Here is a 15006-nt window from a genome sequence, read left to right on the forward strand (position 1 = left end):
GCTGAATACTAATCCTCTGCCAGATATATAGCCAGTGAAATTTTCTCCCATTCTATAGGCTGTCCTTTCATTCATTTCCCATTGTATGAAGCTTTTTAACTTGATGCAATCTCATATGTTAATTCTTGATATTTTCTTGCAACTGGTATCATATTGAGAGTTATTGACTGTATCTATATCTTGATATCTTAAAATGTTTTCTGTGTATTTTCAGGTCTTATATTAAGGGATTTGAGCCATTGGTTGATTTTTGTTTGGGATAAAAATCAGGGATCTAGTTTTACCCTTCTTTATATGTATGTCCCTTGTCCCAGCACTATTTGTTGAAGAGGATTTTTATTTTCCAATATGTGTTTTGGGCATTTTTGTTAAAAATCAGGAATCTTTGGCATTGTGGGTTTAATTCCGGATTCTTTATTCTTTTCCACTTATCTAAGTTTTATGCCAAGTACCATGATTTGTTACTGTGGTTCTGTTGTATAATTTGAGGTCATTGTTCTTGACTCGGGATTGCTTTGACTGTCTAGGGTCTCTTGTGCTTCTGTATGAATTTTAGGGTTGTTTTTCTGTTTATGTTTAAAATCTCATTAGAGGACCAGTGAGATCATTCAGTGGCTTAGGGCACATGCAGCCAGGCTTGGCAACCTGATTGGATCCCTCAGGAACCACTTGTTGGAGGGAGAAAACCAACGCCTACAGATTGTACTCTAGCCTTCACATTCATCATGGCAAGTGTGTGCATGCTCCATACTCCTTAAATACATAAACAAACGTAATATTTAAAATGAATGGAATTAGAATTTTGAACACAATTGCATTGGATCTATAAATAGCTTTTCATATATAGCCATTTTCATTATTCATGAGTGATCCTTCCATCTTCTAGTGTCTGTTTTATTGCTACAAAACTTTCACTGTAGAAGTCCTTCCCCTCCTTGGTTAAGTTTAATAGTGTGCTGAAAGTGTTTTATCATTTCTGAGTTTTCTTATGGGGTCTTGAGGGTCTTATATACAGGATCATATAAACTATATTTAGGGATGATTCGGCTTTTTCCTTTTCTATTTGTATCCTTTTTATTTCTTTCTCATCTTACTCTAGCAAAGGCTTCAAGCATTATATTGAATAAGATGGGGAAAGTGAATAAATATCCAGTCTCTTTTGACTTTAGAAGAATTTTTTTTGAGTTTTTTCCCATTTGGAGTAATTTTAGTGACTGTTTTTGGTTTGTTTGTTTTTATTATTTAAGACCTTTATTAACAGGTGCTGACTTTTTTTTAAAATCAAGTTGTAAACTTATTACAAATTAAAAATGAAGTTCTTAAAAATCTCAACTTGACCAGATATGAAACAATTTAAAAACCATTAAAGGTGTATTCAGAAAAACCAGGCTATTTTTTTTTCCCCTTAAAAACACATTTGTCATTACTAAAAAGAAACATCTTTAGGTAAAAATAAAAACCCCATGCTGCATAGATAATACAGCGAGTTCCAGTGCATCTGGTCAACAGACAAAACGTAAGCACTTAGGTCTTCAGCTCCAATCTTTGTTCATTTCTTATTGCTGGAATTTCATATTCATTTCTTGTTGGATGAAGGTAGAGATGCTAAGCCGGCATTTACTCAACTACACCCTGCTCAGCCTTGGGAGCAGACGAATTCTCAGCTGGTGGATCGATTCGCTGCTCTTGTCTCTGCCATCTTGTGGTTTAGGGTTCTCTGGGCGTCTGCGTCGGTAACTGAAGTTGCAGCCATACCAACGTTGAGGTGGCTGCTGTCCATGGGTCTCATCTTGATTTTTCTTGTCCTCTTCATTGCCATCCTCTCTAGGCTGTCTTTGGCGAGGAGGGCCCCTATGGAATCATGGTCTGTAACCCCGACACATGTTGTCTCACTGGTCTGCCTTGCTCTCCCGCACCCTGGTTGTCAGCACCCTCCATCACTTCTTGCACAGGAGGGTTGGAATAGTGTGGTCGACGCCCATAGGGTCTCAGCATATACTAAGGTGGGAACCTTCGTCTGGGATACTGCGCCGGCCTTCAGGAGCGCTTCCCGATCCCTTGTTCTTTTCCCCACACTCACTGTTGGTAGTTTTGCTGGTAATTGTGTAGAGGACCCCTACGACGTGGATAGCGTCTATAATGGTTACGGTCTGCTGCGTATTTACTGCCTTGAACTGGAACTCCACCAGGGCCTGCAACATTTGCTGCCTCCGCACCCTTTTCTCCTTCAACAACGTGACACTGCACAGTCTCGCCATCTCCTACGCTGCGTAGGTACTTCTTGGGGTTATTCTTAGGGCAGTCTGGTGTACAAATACGTTTTCCTTGGTGTCTTTCCTGTTGAAATTGTATCCGTATTCCTTACATTGAACCATTTTACTGTTCCCAAAACCTTCGTTGCAATGACATTCTTGTTCCGCCGAAGGGCTCTGCCGATGTGAGGCCGCCAGGGCCGCCACTACCTGCACCGCTGTCGGTGGAGCCAGGCTTGGTGTCAGCTACGCCGAGGGCTCCCGGCTGGGGCAGCGGCGGCGGCCGGGTCTCAGCCTCGCTGCTCATGGTTGGGGTGGTGGTGACTGGGGCCGGCAGTGGCTGTGGCTCCTCCCCGGGTGTCATGGTGACTAGTCCAGCAGTGGGGCTCTCAGAGCTCTCAGTGTTTGTTTGTTTTGTAAACATTATTATGTTGAAGAATGTTCCTTCTGTTCTAATTTTCTCAGGGCTTTTAAAATGTTCTATATTTTTAAATTGTTTGTCTCAGGCATGGTGGTACATTCCTATTTCGCAGGACTTGGTAGGCAGAAGCAGGAAGATCTTGGATCCAGGCCATCTAGGGCTTCACCGCAAGAGCGTAACTCAGATAATAATAATAAATTGTCTTCCCCCCACAATAGTAAGTTTCTCACAGTTAAGCAAACTATGCTTTCCCTACATTTCTTTTGTGAGCCTTTGAAATGTCTTCTGCGAAATACTGTCCAGACAGACATACTGATCTGTACTTCTTCCTAGCTTCTGTCCTCTTGTCTTTTGACTTCCCATCCAGGATACTCGTGATCATTTTCATAGGCTCCCACGCTTCATATTGTCTGTCCTCTGCCTTCCAAGCTGCTTCCTAGCCCTCTGTCCTGTTGTCACTAGCTGTCCGTGGGACAGGTGGCAATACCTGCCCTACTACTGATGCCAAACTACTTGGGGCGAAGCTACACATTTTTGTGTGTGTGTGTTGACTTTTTCAGTTAAAATGAGTACACTAAAATACAACTGAAGTTTTGAAGAAAACAAAATTCCTGTCTTTGTGACTGTGATACTATGCTAACAAGAAAGAAACTGTATTTCAGGAGCTGCGCATTCACAATGCTAACAACAAAAAAAAAACTGTATTTCAGGAGCTGCGCATCTCCACCAGAGAACTGAAGGACATGTCTGAATACTACTTCGATGGCAAAGGAAAAGCTTTTAGACCGATTATTGTGGTGCTAATGGCCCGAGCATGTAATATTCATCATAATAACTCCCGGTCAGTTACTTTATCTCATGCTTCTGTTGTTCTTTTTATTTGGAATGTTGTCCTTCATAAAGTGGTTAATGAATTGTTCATTTAAGAAGTAGCATCTAAGAATTCACTTCACCTTGTGTAGATTCTGACTTTGACTTACTAAATAAGCATCCTTTTACAGACTTTCAGATGTCCACAGCAGAGAACTTGAATTGCAAATAAATATATCAGAAACATTGGAAAACCCGTTGTTTTCTCAATAGAAAGTAAAGAATCCCAAGCTGTGTCGCTCTTCACATAACCATTACACATGTCGGCAGACAGCCAGAGCTTGTTCTGATGCTGCACTGTGCTGTTATCGTAGGCAGCACTTGTGCACACCTTGCCTGACTGCTTCCTTACGACCTTCGTTGTGCAGAAGAAAAATGTTTAAAGAAAGCATGACTTATGACCCGCAAATCTTGAGCACAGAGAAAATTTAAAACATACATATTTTAGCATTAAAGAAAATGTTTTAAAGGTTTTCTGTTGCTTTGCACAGCCATACTTTTTTCTTTTCTTTTTTTTTTTTTAATCTCCTCTTCTCCTGTGTTTGATCATCCAGTGCATATCTCACACTCTGCTTTTTCCTTACCACCTGTTTGGTGAGGCGAGGAGTCAGTGATGCTGGGTATTGAACATAGGAACAGGATATCAGGCTTGTGAGGCAAGCACTCTACCACTGACCTGTAGCTCCCGTCATTTTAAAAGTTCTACTGTGTTACCAAAATAGCTTTATAATGATGTCAAGTGATCTTCTGATAGAAGTTCTAGTAAACCACAACATTTTGATAGACTTCCCTGATGTCCAACTTCTGTATCTTTTTCTTAATAGACAATACTTTTAATGACTCCTTCAAAGTTGTCATCAGTAATTGTAATGATGATGCTATAAAATCATGATGATGCTTTAGATGTTGCTTCTTAGCAGATACTTCTCAGTGTAAAGTGTTTTATAGCGGTGCCAGTCAGAGCTCAACATGTCATGCGTAAAGTGGGCTTCCACATAGCTTGAGACTTTTTGGAGTCATCTGTATGTTTTGCACATGTAGTAAAACCTTTTAACCAACACCTAAGCCACTTTCACTTGGTGGTAAGCAGAGCAGCAGCAGTGCTTCCTCGGGACCAACTTGACACATTTCTCCCAGTCTCCGCACTGTTGCTGCCCAGTCACTGTTGTCAGCAGCTCTGATACTTCCTGTGTCCTGTGGCTTCTATTGATGGATGCTTGCTCAGGAGGTAGGAACCAACAGTATCTTTGCCAAATGCCTTTGAGCACTTTTGCAGAGGATCCTAGTTTGATTCCTAGCACCTGCATGGTGGCTCACAGCTGTCTGTTAATACCAGTTCCAGGAGATATAATGTCCTGTTCTGACTTGTACAGGTACTGCAAGCACATGGCACAGATATGTACATGCAGGAAAAATGCTTATACAAACAAAATAAAAATAATAAATAATTTTTAATTAAAAATTACTTCTGAGGTGAAGAATATTCTAGAGAAATCATTGATGAGATTCTTTTAAATAAAAACATAAGACAGAAAATATCGAATGGGAAGGAACATTTTCTCTACTATCTAAAATCATTATTTCCTGGCCAGTGAGATGGCTTGGTCAGTGGAGGTGCTTGTCAAATGGCCTAGGTTCAATTCCTAGGGCACACATGATAAATGGAGGAAGCTGATTCCCTTGGGTTGTCCTTTGACCTCCACGTAAGTACTGTGGCATGTGACACCTCCCACACATCCCATATTAAATAAAGAAGATAAATATGTTGAAAAATAAAAAAATTTAAAGGCCATTATTCCCTGTAGTTGTAATTTTGATTCTCTTAAAACTTAATGAGATATTGGTTGCAGAAAACACAGGGGAACATAACACAGTTTGGGGACATTGGAGCTGTACCTTAATTGCCTGATACCTGATAACAAGAGTTTATGAAAGACAGAACACAGAGGTAGTGTCAGACATGTGGGCCTGTACTGAAGTGATTCTGTATCCACTGGCATGCCTTTAATCCCCAACCCCTTTTTTCAAAATGTTTTATTAGCATATGTTGATCATATACATGCATAACAATGGGTTTCATTATCACATGTTCATAGGTTTAATAATGCTCATCAAATTCACCACTCCCCATTCCAATCTCTTGTCCCCCATTAACCCTCCTTCTACTTTCATGCTCTTTTGTCTTTGCTTTGGGTGACCCAGGAAGAATCATTAGTCTTGTTTATAGGAGCATAAGTATTTTATCAAAGCTACACCACCAAAGCTGTCTCTTCTTCCCCACGGAACCATTAACTGACTGTAAATCCTCAGAGAGGGAGGAGTGTGGCCTTGCCTCAGTTTACCTCCATGACAGACTGTTGGAAGGCACATTTTTGTGCAGGTAATTACAGCTGTTGTAAATTCGAGTGCGATATTCACGTCATACCAAGGAATCAGCATTGCTATACTGCTCTCCCCTCCTTTTTAATTCAGTTCTTTCTACCCCTTCCTCAGCAATGGCCCCTGAGGCTAGAGGTTTTGATGTAGAAGGCCCATAGACGGCGGAGTTTTCACCAGCCATTTGTTCTTGTTGCTTTGACCAGTTATAGACCTTTGTAGTTATACTGCTCACAGCAGAAAGAGGCTTTTCTGATTAAAGCTGACAATAGTACTGTTGAGTGGGCATAAATAGTTACTTAGAAGGTAATTTGACAGACCTACCATGTCCGTTTAGTAAAACAACAGCAGTAGTTTTCTCCACTAGTACCTTTGACCCCCTCAACCATGGTCTTTTTACTGGATTTATAGTACCAGGTGTGAATTCTCTCCTGTGAAGTGGGCTTCAAATACACTCAGAGACCAGTTGGTTATACTACATAACGTATTTCCCACTTGCACCAGTGAAGACATGTTGTTTGACCGAGGAAAATGTGCCGAAAGGTCAAGTTTGAAGGCATCCTTCCTACACCCTTATACTGAAAACAATTTTCTTTTTAAAGAGTGTCTTGCTATGTTTAGTCTTCCTTGGCTTCTTGAATACTAGGATTACAAGGGTATATACATCATCATGCTCCATCTGAAGCACCTTTGATAATGATGCCACCAATATTTCCCAGCATAGACACACTGGAGGTTTACCTGTAATCTGTTTAAGACGTTAACACAATATATTAATATGTGGGTATGAAGAAACAGTTTTAAAGTGACTTCTAAATTAGTCTCAGTGGCAATGCCTGTAGTCTTAGCTGTTCAGAGGACTGAGGCAGAAAGATTGCTTAAACTTATGAGTTCAGAGTAAACCTAGAAAACATTGTGAGACCCTGTATCTAAAAATATAAAAACAAAGTCATATGTAAGCTAGGTAATGGATTTATGTGTGAATTATTATACTCTACCTGCTTCTATGTTTAAAATCCATTATAGTTTTCTTTAATCTAATGAGGAGAACAGGTTCTGAAGGGTTTGCTGAGTCATTGCATATGGAGGGTGTAGCCAGGTTTCAATACAAAAAACCTGTTTCCCATGCTACCTTATGTGTCACCTCTTCCAGAAACGGGGAAGGTGTGGCAGCGGTCTCACAGCAGGAAATAGGAATGGTACCAGCTTTCCCAAGGCAGGGCTAAGTTTGGCACTTTATTCATCTTAAAGATAGGGTTAATGTTTTTGTTAGTCTGTAAATTTTTGTCATCTGTCCCACCATCATGCTGCATTCAGGGAAAGCAGTGGCCATATCTTCCAGACATAAGCTAACAAACATAAAAATATAAATGTATGGGAGGAAAGTCAGATAAAATTATGATCTGTGTTCTCATGTCGAGGTTGTGTCACAGTGCCAAGTAACACCCTAAGCAAGAATTTTTATTAAATCAGCAATTGAACCATTCAGAATAGCACTTGTATGTGTTTATACTCTTTACAGTTTCAAACAATTGAGCTGGGGGCATTGCTTAGTGTGAGAGCACTTGCCTAGCAAATGTAAGGTTCTAGTTTAAAATTCCCAAACAAAGAATGTTTATTTTTTTTGAAACAGTCTGTCCTCAAACTCATTATATTCCTTATCCCAGTTCTCAAGTTTTGGGCTTGTGTACATACATCACCCAGTTCAAAATATTTTAAGAAATCTTTGTTTTCATATCCTCAAATTAAAAATATTTAATGCTGGCTTCTTGTTGAGTGTTCACCATTTCATCCTTCCAGTAGGAGCCCTATTTGTTGACATAGCTTGTAATAATGGAAATGGTGCCCAACTTGGGAATACATGGCAAAGGTCAAAGGCCTTACCAGTTTTTTGAAAAGGTAAGTTCTACCACTGATTAGTAAAACCTAAGTATTTTGTTATGCTGAAATTCAGTTGAGATAATATTCTTAGAAACATGTCTATATTTTAAAACTATAAAAACCCACACATTTTCCTGTTCATCAACTCAAAGAAAATAGAGCCTAGGAAATTTATACAGATAATATAAAAGTGTCCTAACAGAAGGTCTAAGAATCTACTCATAGATTCAGCACAGGCTCTTCAAAACTGCCTGAACACTGATTTCCTCTTTCGCTGATGCAGTTCTTGTATTGGTGTTGGAGACCAAATCCAAGGCCTCTCACATGCCAAGAACCCTCTTTCTCTGTGAGCTATGCTGTCCTCTGTGCTGGGTTTCATGATTTGTCTATACTGCTATTGCTTTTTCTTTACTTTTTTCCTCCTTGAAGAGTCTCCTGTGACCTGGATATACTCAGAACTGTGTATTTTGAAATAAGAAATTTAATATATGATATAAAATTATATAACTATAATTTATATAATATACAATTACATTTAATATGTAATAAGCAGCACCTTAAATTGATGTTGGGGCTGGAGTAGTTATGAGGCTGAGACTGAGTTCTAAAGCTTTGGGTGAGATGAACTACAACAGCATCACACTTTAAAATCTACTTAAAGCAAGATCATAAGATTCTTACATAGCTACTATTGATAGTGAGTGCCTGTGTCATTTTCATAATATTTGTCATGACTTTCTGCTGAACTTAAGGAATTAGAATGAGCACTAATACAGGTGTTCAGATTAGATATTTAAAGGAAAGGTTACTTGTTATGCCTCTCCCTTTCCTTCCCTCATAAGATACAGACCTATGACAAACATTTGCTTAGTACGTGAGTCACATGTTATGCTTGACCCCAAGACTGAGTTCTCAGCAAGAAGATTTATTTGCCCCAGAGGAACAGAGGACAGGGAGAAGGAGACAAAGACAGGAGATAGAGGATGAGGGAGAAGGGGGGGAAGAACAAGGGAGAGGGGGAAGGGGTATTTGTTCTGGAGGGTGACAAAGGACTGCCTCTGGGTAGAGAGGAGACAGACATGGCCCATAGGCAAATAAGTGGCAGTTTATAAAGGGACAAAAGGTGCTTAATCTTAATAGGACACGTTAATTAGGTGAGCCAAAGGAGGCTTTTGATTGCTGGACTAAATGTACTCTGCTAGCTGGACTTTGGTAGTCAGCCTCAGGAGGAGGAAGTGGACAAATAACAGAATAGACTTGATGGCTAGCAAGACAAAGGGAATGGGACGGAAGGGCAAGGCCTGTCAGAGCCTTGTTTACAATGCTCAGGATGCCTCTGTAAGAGACCTTCAGCTGTATTTCTCTAGTTTGGTTTATAATTCCTATACTTGGAGATACAGTAATGACTATGCTTCAAAAGAAGCCAGAAGCTAGAGCCAGTGGTGTGCACCTGGAGACTTAGCCTCTTTGGACTAAAGGGGAGATGATTGCTTAAGCCCAGTAGTCCCCTTTCTGAAAAAAAGAAATTAAGGCATTCCCATTTTTTTTCAACATGCCAAGAAAGGTTTTATTTGTTTGTTTGTTTCAGTTTATTTATTTTTACATCCCAAAGGTGTTCCCTTCCACCTCTCCTCCCAGTTCTCTCCTTCCTCTATTCCCCCCTTCCATTTGCCTTTCCCCTCTTGTCAACCCTCCCCAGCACATCAAGTCACATCAGGACTGAGCCTATCTTCATTATCCTCATTCCCTGAGGCCAGGAAAGGCAGCCATGCCTGGGGGAAGTGATCCAAAAGCAGGCAATAGAGTCCATGTTAAAAACAGACCCCCTCTCTACTCACCAGGTGCTGGAAAACCAAGCTGCCTATCAGCCACATCCATGCAGGGGCCTAGGTCCAAACCATGCATGCGCCTTAGTTGATGCCTCAATCTCTGTAAGTCCCCATGGGACTGGGTTAGTTGTTTCTATTGTTCTTATGAGGTTCCTGTCTCCTTCAGATCCTTCCATCTTTCCCCCAACACTTCCATAAGACCTCCAGAGCTCCGCCCCATGCTTGGCTGCAAGACCCAGCATCTGTCTCTATTCTTTGCTGCCTGGAGCCTCCCAGACAACGATCAAGTTAGGCTCCTGCCTGCAAGCATAGCAGAGCAACATTAATAGTGTGAGGGGCTGGCTCTCTGCTGGGGGGTGGGTCTCAGGTCAGGCCAATTATTGGTTGGACATTCCCTCAGTCTTTGTTCCCTCTTTACCCCTGTAGGTGGGGTAAGTTTTGGATCAAAGGTTTTGTCATTGGGTTGTTGTTCCCCTCCTTCCACTAGTCCTGCCTGGCTAGGACATGGTCATTTCTGCCTTCATGGCACCCCTCCCCCATGTTAGGAGTCTCGGCTGGAGCCACACCCATGTCCTCCTAGGAGCCTACTTTGTCATGGGCCTCCAGCGTGAAAAAGAGATGTCCCTCAGTTTCCCTTTTTCCCAGACCTCTCACCTCCTATACCTATTCTCCCCATATCTGATCCACGCCCTTGTTTCCCTCCCCATTCCATGTCCTACATTTTCTTCTTTTCATCCACTTCTATTTTATTTCCCTTCTGAGTGACATTCTGGCACTCTTCCTTGGGCCCTCCTAACAAGCTTCTTTGGGTCTGTGGATTGTATTATGGTTATCCTGTACCATAGGTCTGATAACTGCTTATAAATGAGTCCATACCATGTGCATCTTTCTGGGTCTAGGTTACCTCACTCAGGATGATCTTTTCTAGTTCCATCCATTTGCCTGCAAATTTCATGACTTCCTTGTTTTTAATAGGCGAGAAGTATTTTATTGTGTAAATGGACCACAATTGCTGTATCTGTTTGTTCTTTAGTTGACGGACGTTCTTCGGTTTCCAGTTTCTGGCTATTATGAATAAAGCCACTAAGAACATAGTTGACCAAATGTCCTTGCTGTGTGGTGGAGCATCTTTTGGGTATATGCCCAGGAGTGGTATAGTTGGGTCTTGAGGTAGAACTTATTCCTAGTTTTCTGAGAAAGTGCCAGATTGATTCCCAGAGAGATTGTACATGTTTGCACTCCTACCAGCAATGGAGGAGTGCTCCCCTTTTCCGCAACCTTACTAGCATGTGTTGTTACTTGAGTTTTTGACCCTAGCTATTCTGATTGGTGTAAGATGGAATCTTAGAATCATTTTGATTTGCATTTCTCTGATGGCTGAGGACACTGAGCATTTCATTAAGTGCTTCTCAGTCATTAGAGATTCCTCTGTTGTGAATTCTTAGTTTAGGTCTGTACCACATTTTTTTAATTGGTTAATTTAATTTTTATTGGAAACGTCTTTTAATTTTAAGTTTTTTCACAATTTATTCATTATATATCCCAATTGAAGCCCCCTCCCTCAACTCTTCCTAGTCCTACCCTCTCTCCCTATCGCCCTTATCCCCTTCCCCTAGTCTACTAAAAAGGGGGTTCTCCTCCTTTGCCATCTGCCCATAGCTTATGAAGTCTCATCAGGACTGCCTGGATCCTCTTCCTTTGTGGCCTGGTAAGTGCATCACCCAGGGCAAGTGATCAAAGAGCAGCAACCAAGTTCATGACAGAGGCAGCCCCTGCTCCCCTTACTCAGGAACTCACATGGAGACTGAGCTGCCAATTGGCTACATCTGAGCAAAGGGTGTAGCTCCTCTCCATGCATGGTCCATGGTTGGTGTATCAGTCTCTGCAGGACCCCCTGGGCTCAAGTATTTTAGCTTTGTTGATCTCCTTGTGGGGCTCCTGTTCCTTCCATGTCCCTTCCATAGAAATCCCCCACACACTTCTGTAAGACTCCCTGTACTCTGCCCAAAGTTATAGGCTGCGAGTCCCAGCATCTGTTTCGATTCCCTATTGGGTGGAGCTTTTCAGAGGACCATAGTAGGCTCCCATCCTGTTTCCTCTCTTCCACCACATTTGGTGTCTATCCTGTTTGCCATTCTGAATGAGATTTAAGCATCCTTCCTAGGGTCCTCCTAAGTGTTTAGCATCTTTTTTTTTAAATTAATTTGTTTATTTTTATATTAATTGCAGTTTATTCACTTTGTATCCCAGCTCTAGCCCCTTCCATCTACCCTCTACCCTCTACCCAGCTCTACCCTCCCTCCCTCATCTTCTCCCATGCCCCTCCTATGGAGCTCCTGTTCCCTCCAGATCTTTCTATCTCCCCCTTCTTTCATAATATTCCCTGCACTCTGCCCAAAGTTTGGTTATGAGCCTCAGCATCTGCTTTGATATACTGCTAGGTAGAGTCTTTCAGAGGCCTTCTGTGGTAGGCTCCTGTCATGTTTCCTGTTTTCTCCCTCTTCAGGTTTCCATCCCTTGCCTTTAAGGAAGATTGATCATCTTACCTAGGGTCCTCCTTCTTGCTTAGCTTCTTTAGGTGTTCAGATTTTAGTATGTTTATCCTTTATTATGTGTCTAATATCCACTTATAAGTGAGTATATACATGTGTGTCTTTCTGCTTCTGGGATACCTCACTCAGGATGATCTTTGAGGATGATCTTTTCTAGATCCCACCATTTGCCTGCAAATTTCATGATTCCTTGTTTTTAATTGCTGAATACTATTCCATTGTGTAAATGTACCACAATCTCTATCCATTCCTCAGTTGAATGGCATCTAGGTTGTTTCCAGGTTCTTGTTATTACAAATAAATCTGCTACAAACATGGTTGAGCAAATATTCTTGTTGTATACTTGAGCATATTTTGGATATATGCCTAGGAGTGGTATAGCTGGATCTTGAGGAAATACTACTTCTAATTTTCTGAGAAAGTCCCAGATTGATTTCAAAATGATTGTATAAATTTACGTTCCTACTAGTAGTGTTTAGTTTCTTTAGGTCTGTAGATTTTAGTATTCTGTACCCCATTTTTAATTGATTTGTTTATGTTTAATTTCTTTTTTTATTATTTATACAGTGTTCTGCCAGTATACCAGAAGAGAGCACCAGATCTCATTATAGATGGTTGTGAGCCACCATGTGGTTGCTGGGAATTGAACTCAGGACCTGTAGAACAGCCAGTGCTCTTAACCTCTGAGCCATCTTTCCAGTCCTCATGTTTCATTTCTTAAGTTCTTTGTATATTTTAGATATTAGCCTTCTGTGTGTTGGTGAAGATCTTTTCCCAGTCTATAGGCTGCCATTTTGTTCTATTGACATTGTCCTTTGATTTACAGAATCTTCTCATTTTCATGAGATCCTATTTATTAATTGTTGGCCTCAGAGCCTGTGTTGTTGGTGTTGTGTTCAGGAATTTTTCTCCTAGGCTAATGAGTTCCAGACTTTTCCCCACTTTGTCTTCTAATAGATTTAGAGTCTCTGGTTTTATGTCAAGATCTTTGATCCACTCGGACTTGGGCTTTGTGCAGGGTGATAAATATGGGTCTATTTGCATTTTCTACATGTAGACATCCAGTTAGACCAGCACCATTTGTTGAAGGGGACATTCCTATTTTACTGTGAAATTAACATTGCTGTACTGTCTTGAGAGTTCTTAGCCTGTAATTTATGAGAAGTGAATTTAGAATTCTAACAAGTTAAATATGAGTTAAAAGGAAGTTATTGGTCATGCTATATTCATTTAAAATAGTTTTCAAAGCTTTGGATGTAGTGGCATTGGGTTCTTTAAGATATATTTTCATTATTATTATTATTATTTCTGTGTGTGAGAGAGAGAGAGAGAGAGAGAGAGAGAGCAGACCCAGGTATTTGGTTCTTTAAGACATTTCATACTAGGGCAGATATGGCTTAGCAATTAAAAGCATTTCTTTTTCTTGTAGATTACCTGGGTTCAATTAATTTACGGCAGTAAGATAACAGCTTACAATCATCAATGACTCTAGTTTTAGGGGGTCTGACACCCTCTTCTGATCTTGGACAGGCAAACATGTGGTACCAGGCAGATATAAAGGAAAACTTTATAAATAAATATTTAAAAAAATCTTCATGCCATACAAACTACTTTTTGTAAAGTACTTTTACTTGTGCATGTCAAGTGTGTGGGCATATGCATCCTAAGAATGTATGTGGATGCCCATTGCAAGAATCAGTTCTTCCCTTCCATCTTGTAGGTTCCATGGACTGGTTGCTGTGCTTAGGGGCATTCATGTTTAGGCCATTCATTGGTCCCAGCCCCGAAATTGTAAAATGATTATAAACTTGGATGTCTAACCAAGACCACTACTACTAGACAGAAGATTATTTTCTTCCACTCATTGGCCAGACTTCTAAGATGTTTGCCATTTTTTAAGTGGAAATTTTACTTTCTAGTGTCATAGCTTGTTCTCTAGGTTATTCTCCAAATAATAGAAACGGTTCTAGAGGACAGACAACATTTTTATACAGTCTCTCTTAGAGAAATAAAATTCTTAATCCTAGATCCAACATCCAGTTTTTACAAGATGATTGCTGAGAAGGTTCTAGGTGGCGTCTGTTAAAAAGCATTGCTTTCTGTTAATTAGAGACATGCAAGCCAGCCAGCGCTCCATAGCCTTAATTGCAGAAATGATCCACACTGCTAGTCTGGTTCACGATGACGTTATTGATGATGCAAGTTCTCGAAGAGGAAAACATACAGTCAATAGAATCTGGGGTGAAAAGAAGGTATGATGGTTTTTATTGTTGCTTTGGAAAATCTTTCTTTAGAAATTACATGCTTACGGGATTTCATTTGCTTTTCAGATTTGTAAAGTAACACTTTTTAAATGTGGTCTTTGAAATTTCAAAGAAGTGTTTGTGTTGTCTCTAAAGTTCTTGACAGCGAAAACAAACTTTGTGTTTCCCCTTAGTACTGTTTGTTTCGTGTAGAATTTCTTGTAGTTATAAGTAAATGCATTTTTTATGGATATTTCCAGAGGAATCCTACATTTTTCTGTTGGACTTTATGCCTAAATTCAGTTGAACCCACAAGCATTTGTTACTTTGCTGCATGTCCAAGAGTGTCAAAGCAAATAAGAACTCGAAAACAAGAAGAATCTCAGAAATAGTGTTCTACCACCAAAACCTACTTTTTTTTAAAAGAAATCCAATAAGATTTAATACACATGCACATGAAATTTTTATATTAGACAGACAAACAGATTTTTATTATTTAATGGGTTTAGGTATTTTACCTGTGTGGATGCCTAGTGCGCAAGGAGGATGGAAAAGGGCATTGGATCTCCTGGTAGTGGTTTT

General features: G+C 40.3%; 1 protein-coding gene and 1 pseudogene across 1 annotated transcript in view; one reads left to right on the plus strand and one right to left on the minus strand.

Annotated features, from left to right (window-relative positions):
• Window positions 1-15006, plus strand: part of Pdss1 (decaprenyl diphosphate synthase subunit 1) — a 43214-nt gene that overhangs the window by 7542 nt on the left and 20666 nt on the right. Inside the window, exons 4-5 of the mRNA XM_055608575.1 lie at window positions 3384-3514; window positions 14292-14433. Of these exons, the coding sequence (XP_055464550.1) occupies window positions 3384-3514; window positions 14292-14433 (273 nt within the window). The remainder of the gene's footprint in view (window positions 1-3383; window positions 3515-14291; window positions 14434-15006) is intronic.
• LOC129677899 (Y-box-binding protein 1-like) lies at window positions 1618-2559 on the minus strand (annotated as a pseudogene).

Source organism: Psammomys obesus, unplaced genomic scaffold, assembly GCF_907164565.1.
Source record: "Psammomys obesus unplaced genomic scaffold, mPsaObe1.curated_primary_1811, whole genome shotgun sequence".
Lineage (NCBI taxonomy): Eukaryota > Metazoa > Chordata > Mammalia > Rodentia > Muridae > Psammomys > Psammomys obesus.